This window comes from Panthera pardus, unplaced genomic scaffold, assembly GCF_024362965.1.
Source record: "Panthera pardus isolate Hobbes unplaced genomic scaffold, ASM2436296v1 HiC_scaffold_11, whole genome shotgun sequence".
NCBI classification, from domain to species: Eukaryota; Metazoa; Chordata; class Mammalia; order Carnivora; family Felidae; genus Panthera; species Panthera pardus.
The window spans coordinates 30,138,089-30,154,176 of NW_026526666.1; the positions used below are offsets into that span (position 1 = coordinate 30,138,089).

Sequence of the window (16,088 nt, forward strand, 5' to 3'; positions counted from 1 at the left end):
TAGGATAAAGACCGAGGGCAGGGGTCCTTCATCCCCCTCAATGGGGCTTGGTCCCACGGGCGCCCTTTGGCTCCCAAGATACGAAGACTCCTGTCTGAGTCCGAGGCCCTAAGAACACTCTGGGGGGGGGGGGGGGGGAGGGGTGGTGAGCTGGGCGAGGACGCAAGTGGTGTTACTGGGCGCCCCCAACCACCCTAAGCCTTTCCCTCTACCTGAGTGCGAGGGCAGAGGCTGCGCTCCCAGGGCCTCCCCGTCCCGCCCGCCGGCCTGCCGTCTTCTGCCCTAGGCTCGCCCCCGGCCCCGAAGGCGGCGGGAATCAACGCCCTGCCCGCAACGCCTGACCCGAGCAGCAAAGGAGCAGGACGGGGACCCTCTGAAGGAGGCGTAGGCAGCCATGCGGAGGGCGGGGAGGAAAACCATATTTATTGGATTGGCATTTCTCTTAACGGAGCTCTTTCCTAATGATATTTACTTAACTGTATTTGACAGCAGTTACGAACACGTCTCCGGTAAACAGGATCTATACTCCTGCGCCTACAACTGCCTGTCAGCTCCTAAGCCAATCGCAGTAATAACCGCTGCATCATTTTAAATGTGGCTAAACCGATGTTGGACAAAATCAATCTGCCATATGCTGGCTCTGAAGGAAATCACTTGCACAGTTTGACGAATGGCTTGCAGTCCCTCCAGCAATCCATAACTCGCTCTCTTTCTTCTCCTTCTTCCCTCTCTCTCTGCACCCCCTTTCCCCCCCCCTTTCCTCGGAGACGCTCCCCCTTCTGTTTTACCCTTTTTCGCCGACTCCAGGTAATCCGAAATGGCACTGACCCTTCTCATCCTCCGATTACCTCTCTGAAGCATGAACTTGGGATAAAAATCACACATCAGAAAATTCGCGGTAATTATTTTGCGATGCTATCAGCACCGATCAATCACGCGCGCGGCCCACTGCTGGAATGCCCGGCGAAGCCCGGGACGCGGACCCGCGTCCCGCCTGACTGACAGTTTTGGTAATTAAGTGATTGTATAGACCTCTCCGACTGTTCTAACAACCTTGTCAGGGCCTGTCTGTGGACAGAACAAGCTGAAATCAATGTGCTTCCTGCTCTCTGAGCAGTTCTGATCGTGTACTCAGACTGATCCGGGAGGAGGAATCTGACAAAAGGAAAACAGCAGCTCTAAACGATCGGATTATGGGGGAGGGGCAGGGGAGAGGTAGAAAGTTTACTTCTTTGTTGGGGGAAGGAAGGACTGGAGGCTTGGACCGGGTCTTTAGAGCGTCGCTGGGCCGGGCGGCTGGCGGGGGGTGAAGCGAGAGTCCGGAGGCCGGGTACTCCCCGGCGCCCCGGCTGGGCTGGAGGTAACCGCCCCTCCCCTCCCTCTCCGGTGGGACGGGGTAGAGGGTAGGGGCCTTCTCTGGTTGCAGCCCAGGGGCCCGGCCAGGCCGCGGACCATAGCGTCCCCGCACGCAGAAGCCACGATTCGGCGGTTCAATACGTTTTCACCCGGATTAGAGGCAGAGGCTGGAGGCTCAGTGTAAATGTCACGCAGCAGCTTTTAATAAAGAAATGTTCAGATTGTTAGACTGCGCAGTACAGTGTGAGTTCTGTGCCCCCCTCTTCCCAATCCGGCTTCAACCTCCCCCCCCCCCCCCCAACCATTCCCGAACACACATCACACCTCATCGCGCGTTACAAATATATTACATATTCAGAGTGATCTCGCCGCGGCGCCTGCGGGAGGGGCACTCTCCCGGAGCTTAACATGCACCTCGCGGAGGGCTGCAGGACGCCGGGGCCGACCGCTGGCACCGAGAAGAGGAAGAAGACCCAGACCGGACCTGCTCTGCGGGAGCTTCTTTTACACTCTCTCCCTCGAGTCTTGGAAAGGAATTCCCATCGGGAAGGGGGTCCTAAAAGCACCTAGCTAGGGGGCGGGACCTTCAGTTCTCGGCCAAGGGGCTCCGGTTAAGAGTATTTTAATTCTTTCACATCGGCCCTCCCAAACCTTGAAAACCTAACCAATTGAAGGCACACACACACCAGGGGGAAAGGTAGCAAAATCAATCCGCCGAGTTCAAAGAACCGAGGCGCGGGAGGAGGCTGCAGGGTGCTCGGCGCTGGGCCGAATGCGCAGCAGAGGGTCCCATCGACCCTGCCGAGACCGCGGACCCCACTCAGCAGATTCCCGGCGGTGTGTGTGTGTGTGTGTGTGTGTGTGCGCGCGTGCTAAGGGGCGGCACACCCTAATCTATCCCACTGCTTGTCTGTCTCTTCTCTGCCAGCCAAGAGCCGCCCATCCTCAGAGAGAAAAATGTGAGTGTGGGCACATTACGCACCATTAGGGAGACACTACAGTTTTAATGTGGCCTAATTAGTGCCGCTAACCGAGCAAATATTATTATATTGAATAATGATAATATGATGAAAATATTAATGCTTTCGAACTTTGCACGTGGGAGCCGTTCCTTCGGTTCTCCCGGGACACCCCAAGCATGCTCAGACCCACTAGCAGGCGCAGTCCGACGCATCCCTGGGAAGGCAAGCCCACAGGCCAGCTCAGAACATTCGTGTGTCATCGCAGACCCATTAACCACACCCTGGGCCACGCCACTTATCACCCGCCACGCAAAAGACCTCCTTCTAATGGCGTCTTCTTCTTCTTCTTCTTTTTTTCTTTTTTCCCCTGTAGCAGGCCGTAAGAAGCAAACCATACAGGAGTCCGCCGGAGTCCCTCTTCAACTGAGCTTCTGCTCTGCACCCCAGGAATGTTGAGGTGTGCGCGCCCGGTGCATTCTGCTTTAACTAGGGCCGCCAGGCAGGTGGAGTTGCAGGAGAAGGACCCATTTAATTAGCATTTAAATTCACAGCCCCCTCTTGTTGCCAACTACTTCTCCCTTGGGAATTTGGTGAAAAGTAGGCATTTAACAATTAGGAAGTGGGGAAGGCGCCTCAAAAATAGAGATTCAAAATCTTAATTCTCTTAGCGAATTTGGAAGACCAAAGGCATGAGGAAACGCGAATGGGTTGGCTGGGAGGCACGTTAGTGGCTGGACGTGGTGTGCCCGCGTCCCAGATGATTAGCACACCCACTCCCTCTCCCCTTTACGCATCCCACCCGGTTCTTGAGGAGTCCAAGGAGACCGAGCCGAGGTGGCTGGCTACCCTGTCCTTGCTGCCTGAAGACCCGCCAGTTCTTTCCTGGTTGCTGAGATGGATGTGGGCAAGGGCCTAAGAGCGTTGAAAGTAAAGCGATCGCTGGGTCCCGGGAAATGGGGATGCGTGGTCCTGGCCAGAGAGCGCCCCCTCTCGGGCTGAATTGCTTCCTCTCCCTGCTTGCGGCCCACAGTTCGAATTTCTGCACATTTTTGGGAGCTCCTTCCGGGGAAGCAAAGTCCCCATTAGCTGATCCCGTTGTTCTCGCACGCAATCCCTTCTCCCCTGCCCGGTGCGTCTGGACTAGAAATCGCCTCCTAGACACTGGCCCAGTTCATCAGGTCCCAGGGCAGGAGCGGGCAGTTCCGCAGGGCTGAATCTGGCAGTTGGAGATTCTGTGGACCTCAGCGGCTGCCTGAGCGGTCGCCTACCCCGCTAGGTCTGGGGAATCCAGCCCCTCCCGCACCAGAAGCAGGAGCCGGGGCGGGGAGCTTTCAATTTGTTCCAGTGATGGCTCTAACTTAATAAGGCGATTGATTAGCACTCAAAGTGCCGTTTTAATTAGCCGCTTGTTAATTAACATCGCAAATGAATTTCCCCTTTTCTGATTGGCATCTTCGCCCAGCGCTCTGAGGCTTTCTTTTCTCCTCTGCCTCCGCCCCAACATTCGCTCTTAACCTCAGGAGTTGATACAAGCTCCAACTACCTTACTGAACCTTAGCGGCCTCAGAATTATTTTTATAGTGGGGCGTGGCTGTGTCACCCGGGGGCCCTTTCATTTCCCAGGAGCTGGTCTTCAATGGACAATGATTTAGTTTAGGAGGGGTGAAGTAAAATCCTCCTCCCCCCTCCTCCTCCAACTGCCTCCACTTTGTCATCTTCTGTATCTCCACCCCTGCCTCTAAGGAAGACTTCTTTCTCCCTACACATGTGGACCCGTAGAAAGAAGAAAGGAAGTGGGAGTAGAGGTGGAGAAGAGTGGTTACATTTAGTTTGTGGGGGAGATTTGACCATCTCGAGATCACATCAAACGTGCTGCAAAGTTCTGCTGCGGAGGTCTGTAGGCATGCGTAGTCAGTTTCTGTTCCCTCCACAGTGCTCTAAGAGAATTTCGTACCTTCCTGCAGCAGAGATCTCTACAGCCAACATATGCCCACAAATTGCTGCCCAGACCCATTGTCAGGAGAGTAAAGGTTTGGACGATTTGTGGACATTATTGCACCATTAATACTCTTAGCTACCCTACAAATCCCTCTATATATCTCTCTACTTGGGATGTACCTGCTTTTTTTCATGACCAAAGATACACTTCATTTCCTTCAGGAAACCTCTCTGTTCCCCCAACTCCTTCCAAGGCAGGACTCCCAGTCTCTCTTTTGTATCCTCATGATAGCAGGCGTCATGGCATTTATGACAATTTCCATCATGTTCAAGCTCTCAGCAGCCCTCTGAGGTGGGCTAGTGTCTCATTCTCAAGCCCCTGGCAGAGAATGCACACACAGTGTTTATTGACTGAGTGAGTGAACAAAATGAGTGAGGGAAGGAAGAAGGGGAATTAAATATGGTTGCTGTACGGTACCTGTAGCTGGAAATAACTGCCACCTTCGCGTTGTCCACTTGTCAATCTCTTGCTTCACAATTTGCAAGGAGATTTTACATAGAAGGTCTTATTTGGTCATCACAACCACTCTATTCTAGGCAAGGACTATTCTTCCCTTTAATGGACAAGAAAAGTGGTCATCAGAAAGGTTAAGTGCCTTGCTCAAGAGCATTGGAAAGTGGCAAAATGAGATTAAAACTCTCTCTTCCAGCATTCTTTCTCTACTATCTCCACTGGCCTGCCTCCTGATTGTTCTGGCACAACATATATCTGACTCCCAAAGGACTGCCAGCTTCACTAGGTCTCTGCTAATCTTTAAAGCTGTGATGAACTTATAGCTCTCACAGGTTTTATTATGATACCAGCACTATCTCTCAAAACTTTTATTCCTCTAGGACGATTAGTATTTGCAAAGGCTATCATTTTAACTTATTATTCTGTTAAAACAGTTTTCAGTGACCTTATTCTTTTTCATCTACTCTACTTGTCTCTCTTGGCTCCCGTCGCCACTTTCCTGGTTTCTGTCTATTTAAGGGACTCAATTTCAGTATTTCCAAGTCTTTCTCTTGATTACATTATATTTCTAAGCAAATATGCATCAAGTCCTTAAGCAGTTGGAAATATCTTTATATACTGAAAAGAAAAATAAAGAAAACTTCCCATGCTCCTCTAGCTTTCAAACGCTGAGAGGTCAGGATGTGGTCAGGGAGTCAGCCTTACTAGGGGGAGAGCTTATATGTGCATCTGGCATCTTTTATAGAAAGAAACAATAGCGGGCTTTCTCGGCTGGGGCCTCTTGGCGCCGCCCTGTGGACGGAAGCGCCTCTGCACTTCTTTCCTGTAAATTGGCATTGTCATCATGTGGACCTTTAGAAACGTTCGAATTAAACATGATAAGAAGAAACACCAGTTCCAAGTTCAACGTAATCTAGAGATGCATTTCTTCAAAGTTCAGTTCCTTTAAAAACCGATGCTCCAGTTTAAACACAATCCCAAAACTCTCTTGTCAAAATGAATGAAGAAAGTATATATATATATTAAAGAACAAAACTTGTTAAATACATGAATGTTTGAATCATGATTTTGGCAGGGAGGGAGCATCTTTAGTGGTAATCAGGACTGACATATCCTTTAAAGCAGAAGGAAAAGTTTGTTCTCTATTATCCACATTTGGCAAATAACTGTTTTCTGTGCAAGAATTCCAAAATCTTCCAAAAATTAAATAATTTTCTTTCTTTCTCGTGTCTTTTTCTTTAAGGACATGAAGGCCTGGAAATGGAAGAACATTTTCAAACTTATGTTGCTTTAGGGACTATGTTTATTTGTGTCTTAAATTCAGTGGGAAATTCTGAGATTAAATCCAGTTAATGCATTTCCTTTCCTATACTTGGGAATTGAAAATGTTATTAGTCTACACCCTGTTCTATTTCTGAATTTTTATTTTTAATGAAAAGTTAATTATGTTTGCTCTGCTAGACGGTACATGATTTCCTGGGTGTTTAGATTATATACACTGTCAGGAAAAAAAAAACAATGGCAAAAGAGGAGTGTGTGTGGAGAAAAAAGAACTAAGAAAAGTTAAGAAACAAAAGTCCAGCTCTGAAGAATTTGGCTTTCATTAAGTTTGCAATGCGGTCTTTGGGTCTCTTTTAGATAGATATTCAGGCCACCACTAGCATTTCCTCTCTAGTAGGGACCCAAAGATAGGAGCCTTGATAAAAGTCAAGGTCATATTTTCCCCTCACAATTGTTGTTCCTGAAAGCTGATCTCCTAACATCTCACCCAAAGAAATCTTCTATGGTCTTAACCTTTTCTTAAGAAAACATAATCTGAGACACGCACAAGGTGGGGCCTACTGGGCTTCCGGTTTCTTTGCTTTTTAGAGTTTTCACAAAAGGAACGCTATTTTTTTTCTAAAACTTCCACCTTCCTCTCTTCCTTTCTTTTTAGATTTCGTTTTTATTTTCTCATACGGCCACCTCTCTCTCTTCCCTGCTAATGTTGTGAATTATTCCAAGCTAAAAATCCTGTTAAACTGCCCAACACAATCTGTGCAAGAAGCCTTTTGAGCTCTTGAGTCATTTTAGGCGTCAGAGCGAAACAAAAACAGGCTTAAATGAATAATTTATCAAGGTCGAGAATACCTGATTTGTGCAGTGCCGGTTAGTTCTGGATCAAAATTTGTTTTTTCCTCCTCCCCGCTTCCCCCCCAGAAGAGTCAGAGAGGGAAGTGCGGGTGGTACCCCGGGTTTGGGGGCGAACGCACTTCATTTGGGAAGTGGTAGGTGATGTCAGAATGAGAAGATCCCTGGTTGGTATTTGAGGGGAGAATAACGTGTAGCATACACCTGTAGTCTGGGCAGCCCCAACGCGCTTCCCACACACGCCAGGGGTGCGGGATGCCGAGGCCACTAGAGTGTTCGGTTTCCTGGCCGCATGTATGTGACGCCAGGGGCTTCCCTAAGATTAGATGCGCGCGGAAGTCCGGGGCCGGTGGTTCCGAAATACCCGTCCCGCTGGCAGGCCGACGCGCGGCTGGCAGGCTCCCAGGAGCGTCTGGTCAGTGAGCAGTTGCCTCGTTGAAGGCGGCGGATTCAACCCCTCTCCGGGCATCACCCAGGCCCTCTGCGGCCTCCCAGCGCTGAGGAGCTCACCCCCACCCCGCGGGCCCGCCGCGCGCTCTCCAGGGGCTCTCCGCGGCGCCTCCGGCCCGCTACGGCCTTGGCCCGCAGCTCGCCCCGCGTCCCCGCCTCGGCTCACCAACCCCGACTCCTCTGCCAAACTCCCCTCGCCTTAGGAGAAAAGCGAGAGCTGCCAGGATTGTACATCTCCTCGCCTTGGTCTTTTCTCTCCCTGCTGTTCTCCTCAGAGACCGACCCGTGGAAAAAAAAAAAAAAAAAAAAAAAAAAAAAAAAGGACGAAAGAAAGAAAGAAAAAAAAAAAACGGCATAAAGATAAGAAACAGCTCAACACAGCCTTGCAATAGCGCGGGCTTTTTCTGGGTCAAACACAGCAAATTCCCTAGGAAAACGCAGGGAGGGTGAGTCTCCAACCTACTCCCTTCCTGACTGAGGGCTCACACGATGCCGTTCCGACAGAAAGGCAGTATCTCGTCCCAGGAGGTCATTTGCCTCCCCGACACCACGCGGCCCCACCCCCGTCCTCAACAGAAAAAATCTGTCCCCCAGAATAAGACTTTCAGAACTGCAACTAAACCCCAGATTTCGGTCCGGCCCTTGGAGACTTTAAAGGCCATTTCCTACCATCATTCTGCACCTAGTCACGGAAGCGATGCCAGCCACTCAGATTCATAGGGTTCTTAAAATGGTAATTTGGAGTAAAATGTAACTCAAAGAACTTTGAATCATTCATTAGCACCTTATAATTACTCTGCTAATTAGGTTGACACGGCACTTAATCAGGAGTAATACGCCGTCTTGTCACTGGCACTTCCCATTACTCTGACATTCAACAAGAGACAGGTTGGAGACGTCCTAGAGAAAATAATGTAAGTTGATACCCTCCGACGAGGCGTCACAGTCAAGCCACGCTCCAGGTCCCAAGTGGATCCGCAGTGACTGTTTCCTTTCCAAATGAGCGGACGGATAGGTGGGGGGGGGGGGGGGGGGGGCGGAAGGAGGGAGGGAGAGAGAGTGAGAGAGGAGAGAACTGGCTGGTGGCGAGGCGGAGTGCGCGCTGCGGACCCGCCACCTGGGTTCCTGAGCCCCGCTCCAGACTGACAGTGCGGTGAACCATCGCCGCCCGCGCCGCTAGAGAACGCCTCGGGGCATTATTTACCCCGCTCAGGAGAAAGTGTCTGGCCAGGCATTTTTTTGCAGCACGGGCCCTGATTGGTGACCACACTTGGGTCCGCGGTTTTGAGCAGCAGGCCCCTTCCCCACCCCACGCCTCCCGTGAGTGCCGGGTGGATGCGTTCAACCCCCCTCGGAGGCCGGCCGCCCAGCAGGGCCACAGCCCGGGCCCCTGGTCTCTTTGGGGGCCAAATCGGAGGTCCGAGTCCACCGGCCCACCCAGCGGTCCGGCTGCTGGAGTTACACACTTTCCCGTGGATTCCTTCAGGGATCCCCTTCCTCTGCTCTCAGTGCCCTCGGACTATTTAAGCGCGTGTCTGGGGATGCTGCGAGGGCGGACGCGCTGGAGTCCAAAGGTAAGCCAGCCAGATTCCTTTTCCCTCACGGTCCTTTCTCTCCTCCCTCCCCGGACTTCGTTAGAAAACGGACACATCGTTGCTACTCTCTAGGTGGATTTTTTTGTTGTTGTTGTTTCTAATTTTACCCCCTTGGTTCCCCTCTCTAGTCTACCCCGGCTCTCCTCTCCGCCTTTGCCCGCGCACGTGATTGTGGACACCGGCACCACCGCAGGACTAGGTGTTGGGCTTTGGGCTGCAGGCAAAGGGTTGAGCAGGTTCTCAAAAGAGCAGCGGGGTCCGAGCCGCGCTCGCTGACGGGCTCGAGAGTCGCGCGTCCATTGGCTCCCAGTACGTCGGCGTCGCTTGCTCGCGCGGGCGCGGCCAATGGGAGCGCGGGGCCCGGCGCGCGGCCTCGGTGGCGGGGGCGCGGGCCCCGCGCAGCGCGGAGAGCGGCGGCAGTGGCCGTGACGTCACGTGAGGGGGTCGGCGCCGCCCGCTCGCAGCCGGATTACAAGCGAACGCGCCCGGCAGCGGCCGGAGTCGCTCGGCGCCGCGTCTCCGCCGCCGCCTCCGCCTGCGCCTGCTCCTTCTTTTCCTTCTCTTCCTCTCCGTCCTGCGTGGCTGCGACCACTGCGGCGGTGTCTTCACAACTTTCCGAGAAAGTTCAGAAACTCGGCTCCAGAGCGGCCGAGTCGCCCGCGGCAGCCACCTCGGGGAGCTGCCCGGGAGCTCCGAGGGCGCGCGCGACCGCCGGGGCTTCGAGGGCGCTGCACCTGCCAGGTCCGCCGCCGCCGCTGCCGCCTGGTGCCAGGCTGTGGGCAGACCCAGGCGGCGGCGGCAGCGGCGGCGGCGTCGGGGTCACCTCCTGCCGCCTGCGTCTTCGTCTGGGTCCCCTGCGCCGCCACCGCCTCCCGCACGTGCGCGGTGGTCCCTGGAGCGCAGGCTCCGTTCTTCCTCGACAATTTTTGTAACTTTCCCCCTCTGTCTCCCCTTCTCCCCTTCTCCTCACCCTTACTTTATGAATAAGGAAAACAAAAAGTGTCCAAAGTGTCCACCGATTGCCACCTCCCGATTATCCTTCCTTCCCTCCTCTGCCCCACTTTTTTGTTTTTTCAAAGCGGCGACAACATTGTTTAGTGTTTATTTTGTTTTACGATCGATAGCTTCCTTTGCTCGGTCGCGGCGGCTGCTGAGCGGCGAAGTGGCGCGGACCTCATGTAGAAATGACAACAATGGAAGGGGCCAGCGGGTCGAGTTTTGGAATAGACACGATTTTGTCCAGTGCCAGTTCGGGCAGCCCCGGCATGATGAATGGAGATTTCCGCCCGCTCGGCGAGGCCAGGACCGCGGATTTTAGGAGTCAGGCCACTCCGTCCCCCTGTTCGGAGATTGATACCGTAGGAACGGCGCCTTCTTCTCCCATCTCCGTCACCATGGAGCCCCCGGAGCCGCATCTGGTAGCAGAGGGGCCCCAGCATCACCACCACCTCCACCACAGCCAGCAGCCGCCGCCGCCAGCCGCGGCCCCCACGCAAAGTTTGCAGCCTTCACCCCAACAGCAGCCGCCGCCGCCGCAGCAGCAGCAGCCACCGGCCCAGCAGCTGGGCCCGGCCGCCTCGGCCCCCAGGACTTCCACCTCTTCTTTTTTAATCAAGGACATCTTGGGCGACAGCAAACCTCTGGCGGCGTGTGCGCCTTACAGCACCAGCGTCTCCTCTCCCCACCACACCCCGAAGCAGGAGAGCAATGCGGCGCACGAGAGCTTCAGGCCAAAGCTCGAGCAGGAGGACAGCAAAACCAAACTCGACAAGCGGGAAGATTCCCAGAGCGACATCAAATGCCACGGTGAGTCGCGCCGCCTCGGCTGGCTGGCTGAGCCGTGTAGCTTCTGGTCCTCTGGTTCTCGGTCTCCCCTTCGGACCCCTGCGAGTCTCCGATGCGGGGTTACTCCGGGAGCTTCTGGGGCGATCGTGCCCGGGTCGAAAACTGCTAGCGGGAGGGAGGCCTGGGCGCGCGACTGGAGGACTCGTCCGAAGTTCGGTTTATTGTTACATTGCCACCTCTCAACCTCCCCGCAGTCCCACTCCTTTCTTTGTTTTACTTAATTTCAATGTATTAGGAATAGGGCGGAGGCGGAGGGGATCTGACGGGCATACTTTCATTGATAAAAGGGAAGTACTTGAGATTTTTCTAGCTGAGACCTTGGGGGTGGGAATGGGGGGAGGTGGGAGAGAGGAACGCGCTTAGCTAGCGTGGTGTTTAGGGGTGTGTGCAGAAAGAGTTTATTCTTTAATGTAAATTATTTCGTTCTTCCCCCCCCCCCCCCAGCACACCATATTTTCTGAACACCGTCACAGGAATCATCAGATTTAATGAGGGAAAATTTTCCGAGTTGAGTAACAAAGCAACTTTTTAAAATTAGATTGTGATTGATATAGGGAAGCCGATATGGTAAAAATTTATAGTTTTTCAGTTTTTAAAATACCCTTCTGACTCCATGGCCCCAACTGAATCTTTGTATTTTAGTAAGATTTTCGTCTCCCTGCAAGTAATTGGGAAGTGGCGCTTATGAAAATAAAATTGGATGGAATTTGGATTTATTTATTTTTGTAAAATCAGAAGATGACAATTGAAACTATCCTTCAACTCCCTTTTTCCATTTTCTACTCATACAATTTTATAAGGAAGTGTTCTGGTCTTTGCATGACAAAAGAGTTTTAATGTGCCAGGAGAGTTATTTTTTTCCCTTACTAATAAGTTTATTGTTATTATTATTAACCTTTGCCATCTCTGGGAAAGATGCGTGCTGACTATCTGGAAGGTAGGATACTGGCTCCTCGGTTTACTATTATCACATTAGCATAATAGTGCCCAAAACAGATGTACAGTCTGGTCTGGCGATTTTTTGTGCACCAACCTCCCCAGTGGGTCAATTAGAGAGATTATTGTTCTTCCTGCAGGGAAGATCAAGGAGCGCAGCAAAAACGGGTACAAACAGAGAGGGGCTGACATATCGATTTCCCAGCATTTCAGTAAAAAACCAAAGTTGACAAATAGAATCCGGAAATCTCTGGGCTGTCACCTGGATGGGCTCAGTGATTTTGAGCTCTGCTTGGTGTCTGGGTGACATATTCTCTCTGAAGCTTTACAAGACTCAATGCAAGCAACTGCAGAGAACTTGATTCCAACATTTGCCAAGTGCATCTGAAAAAGGAAAACAAGTGCCTGTAACTTTCAATAAACAGAAAAAGTGAAATGAAAAAGGTGTCCCTTCCTCAAAACAAAACAAAACAAAACAGAGTGGAAAGATCTTTTGAAAACTCCCAAATCAGGCAAAAATGAGGTCATAGTGAAAACGGTTAAGGAATAGGACAGCGCCCTCCCCCCAGTGAAGGAAACAATAACGAAAGGACCCTACTATATTGTAAAATATTGTTTTTTCTTTTTGACTTCCAAAGATGGGAAGATCAGACAACCTTTTAGAACCCTTTTAGGAGCGCCGCACAAAGTTCCAAACTCCTTGGCCTTGGTCTTCTTTCTTCATACTGGATAGGGTCCAAGTATGTGTGTGATGAGGGTGGCAGAGTATAGTCCCCTGAGACCAGCAGCTGAGTTGGGGATGTGGAAGTGTGTGCCAGGAAGGCATTTCCCCCTTCCTATTCCACAGTACCTTACGGCTATGGGTTTCTACCATAGGAACAAAGGAGGAAGGAGACCGGGAGATTACAAGTAGCCGGGAGAGTCCCCCTGTGAGAGCCAAAAAGCCTCGAAAAGCCAGGACAGCTTTCTCTGACCACCAACTCAATCAACTGGAGCGTAGCTTTGAGCGGCAGAAGTACCTGAGTGTGCAGGACCGCATGGACCTGGCAGCTGCACTCAACCTCACCGACACCCAAGTCAAGACCTGGTACCAGAACCGCAGGTAAGGGAGGCTGTGGCAGGGAGCAAAGGCATCTGGCCATCTAGGTCATGACCATCGTGCCAATCTTCTCCCCTCCTGGCCCCGGGAGACCCCAGGAACTCAGATAGAGGCCCCAGAGTGGGCCCTGGGGGTTGAGGGGGGGTGGGCTTCCAGGCTGGAACAGGGATTAGCCACATCCCCAAGGTGAGAGGGACGGATAGGCAGCTGGAGTTTGGAACATTTTGCATTGCTGAGTGTCTTAACATATGCTGCTTTCCCTCTCAAACCCCAGTGGCTGGAATCCACCCCCCCCCCCCGCCCCCAAATCGATCAAGCCACACCTTCTCAAATTGAGACATCTGTGCAGCTGACACTCAAGCCTATAGAGCCCGTGCCGTGCACCCTTTGGGCCTGCCCCAGGCTGGTTCCGAATGTCTACAGCTGGCCACACAGCCTGGCTATTTCGGTCCGGGAGGAACTGCCCCACTGGCCTCAGCTTAAATGTCCTTGCCTCGGCTTATGAGGCAGCCGGCCAGGCATCCAGACCGAGGGTCTGTCCCCTGTATTTGTCACCTCAGAGCCTGCCAGGAATCACTGCTTCTGTTGAAAGGAAATCAGGAAAGGGCTTGCGGGCCCTTGAAGTGTAGTGCGAGCCCAGGCAATCTGAGGCTGAAGTTATGCTGTGTTTCCAAGCCTGGCAGTTGTCTCCCTTGTCTCGATTTTTTTTTTTTTTAAATTTTGGTCTCCTCCTCTTCTCTCATTTGTCTTCTAATCGTCCATAAGTGTGGTTGGAAATGCCCATCCAGTTGTCATCTTTACCATAATTTTCTGTCTCATTACATACGGTTTCAGCCACCCTAATTCTGTCGGAAAACATTAGTGTCATTTGTAGCCAATTTAAAATGGGCGACATGTTTATTAATTTGGCTGAAGCTGCCGGGTACGGATGGCCCACCAGCCCTGAGTTCTTTCGTGGGGCATTTGAGCAAAGGCCTGATCGCCTCTTCTTCCTAGCGGGGTATGGTGGGGGAGGGAGGAGACTGAGAAGAGCTGATCACAGGTTTTAATTGTTACTCTCTCCCAGAGGAGAGAATATCTTGAAATGCATTTTTCCCCTCCTGAAATGGCCCCAAGGTACTGTCACCTTGGGAGAGTCCTCCCTCAAACCAATTCCATTTTGAAACCTTGCTGCCTCCCTTGCCCCAAGCCTCCCCCCCATCCGCCCCACCCGCTGTAAGGTCCTATCAGAATGGGGAGAGAGATGTATCTCCACAGCGCTGGGGGACTGAGAGGGGCTCAGGAGTCTCTGTGTCCCTTTGTTTATGGTTTCTACTCACTAGGCCTGGAGGAAGGGGGGAGGGGCAGAGAGTGGACACTCTGGGATTGTTGGGGGGGCCACTTGGGGAAAGGAATTAGAGGAGGAGGAGAAGACCCGCCTATAGAAAGAGTGGTCCCAGTTGGCCTTCAGGAAAGTTTCAGGAAGTAGCCTAATTATAAAGGGGGCAACAGCAGAGCAGAGGGTCAGGTAAAGGCAGCAAAGCTTGTAGAATTTCATTTATGAGTGTCTCAGATATTAAGGGTGTAATTTACAAAGTTGACTTGAATTTGGGTTACTCTGTGAGCAAGATCGTGGGGGAGGGGGCTAGGAGGTGCGGTTCATTCCTGGTTCTCAGAGCTCTCGGTTTTCCTGTCCCCCGAGAAAGAGAAGGCAGGAGAGGATGAGAGAAGGGGCCTTGGTGCCTGGACGGAGCCCACAGCGGCGGGGTGCCTGCACGCCTGCTTTTTTTCAGGACCAAGTGGAAGCGGCAGACCGCGGTGGGCCTGGAGCTGCTGGCCGAGGCGGGAAACTACTCGGCCCTGCAGAGGATGTTTCCGTCGCCTTATTTCTACCACCCAAGCCTGCTGGGCAGCATGGACAGCACCACGGCCGCCGCGGCCGCCGCAGCCATGTACAGCAGCATGTACCGGACTCCTCCCGCGCCCCACCCCCAGCTGCAGCGGCCCCTGGTGCCCCGCGTGCTCATCCACGGCCTGGGGCCTGGGGGACAGCCGGCCCTCAATCCCTTGTCCAACCCCATCCCAGGCACCCCGCACCCCCGGTGAAGAACGAGCGACTGACAGCGCCGCGGTCCCTTCCCCGCCCCCTCCCCGACCGGACAGCTGCCCCTCCTCTCCCCGCTCAAGGCCGCGAGGCCTCTCTCGATAGCGACCCCGGGAAGCAGGGAAGTGAGAGAAGAAGCCGCACACCAATGGGAGGGGGGGGCCCCAAAGAGGAGCCAGCCCTCCACTCTCCATCTCCCCACCCCCAGAAACAGGGCTGGAAAGCTCCCCACAGCAGTGTGACTGGCGAAAATGCTGCCCCCACAGAAAGTGCGACCAGTAAGTGAAAACATCAACAAAAACAAAACCTCAAGTTCTTTTTAAAAATGACTTTACGGACAAGCAGGAGGGAGGGAGGGGGGAGGGGAAAGGAGGGAAGAAGGAAGGGCACGGAGAGGAAGCCGTAGGGGCAGAGAGAATTGTAGATGGACAGCCAGCCTCAGATTCCGAGGCACAGGGCGTTGCTGTGGACATTCCGTCTGCCCCAGAGAAAAGAGGAGGGTAACTGAGAACTTTGCACTGATTTCTCATGACCTTTTTTCTTTTGGAAAAGTGGCATGCTCCATAATATGAAAAAAAAATGTACATTTGAAAGACTGAGTGATAAGTGATATATCATATTTATTATATGTTGTCCAAAAAAGAGTCACTTATATACGTTAGTAAAACATGATTTTTCTTTTCATGTCTTTTTGATTCAGTAAAATAAATGCTTAGACAAAAATATAGATTTTTTTGTGATTGAAAATTACAAAAATAAAGTTTATCTTTTTTTAACAAGCGATGAAATTCAAGGGAGCTGATTTTACTAAAGCAGAACGTACTATGATGAAATGCCTGACTTGGTTTAGGGGGAAAAAATCCCTCCCATCATATTAGGAATTTACAAAATCTGTAACGACTTTGGGTTGAGTTATATAAAAGCAGCTCCAGTTTTCACGCTGGTCTCTTCCGAGTCGTTATTTGATGTGTGAATTCCTTTCTTTTTAAGAGGATGATTTCAGAGCAGCCCGGGAGGCGGAGGAGGAAAAGTCTCCGCTTGTAGGCCGCTGGTGCTGGCTGAGTGGGGCGGCCAACTTCCCCCGCTCCCAGACTGCCGGGCAGCCGCGGTCTGTCGGCCCCTCCTCCTTCTCCTAGGCTCTTCCCGGGGCAATGAGGGTCCCCAGCGCTGGGCTGCGGGC

General features: G+C 52.3%; 1 protein-coding gene across 1 annotated transcript; it reads left to right on the forward strand.

The window, feature by feature from the left end:
- The first annotated feature begins 8,765 nt into the window (after positions 1–8,765).
- Positions 8,766–15,635, forward strand: BARHL2 (BarH like homeobox 2). The gene is made up of 4 exons (XM_019414109.2): positions 8,766–8,924; positions 10,070–10,751; positions 12,603–12,828; positions 14,598–15,635. The coding sequence occupies exons 2-4, from the start codon at positions 10,130–10,132 to the stop codon at positions 14,908–14,910; spliced, it is 1,161 nt and encodes a 386-aa protein (XP_019269654.1). The 5' UTR covers positions 8,766–8,924; positions 10,070–10,129; the 3' UTR covers positions 14,911–15,635.
- Positions 15,636–16,088: the final 453 nt, after the last annotated feature.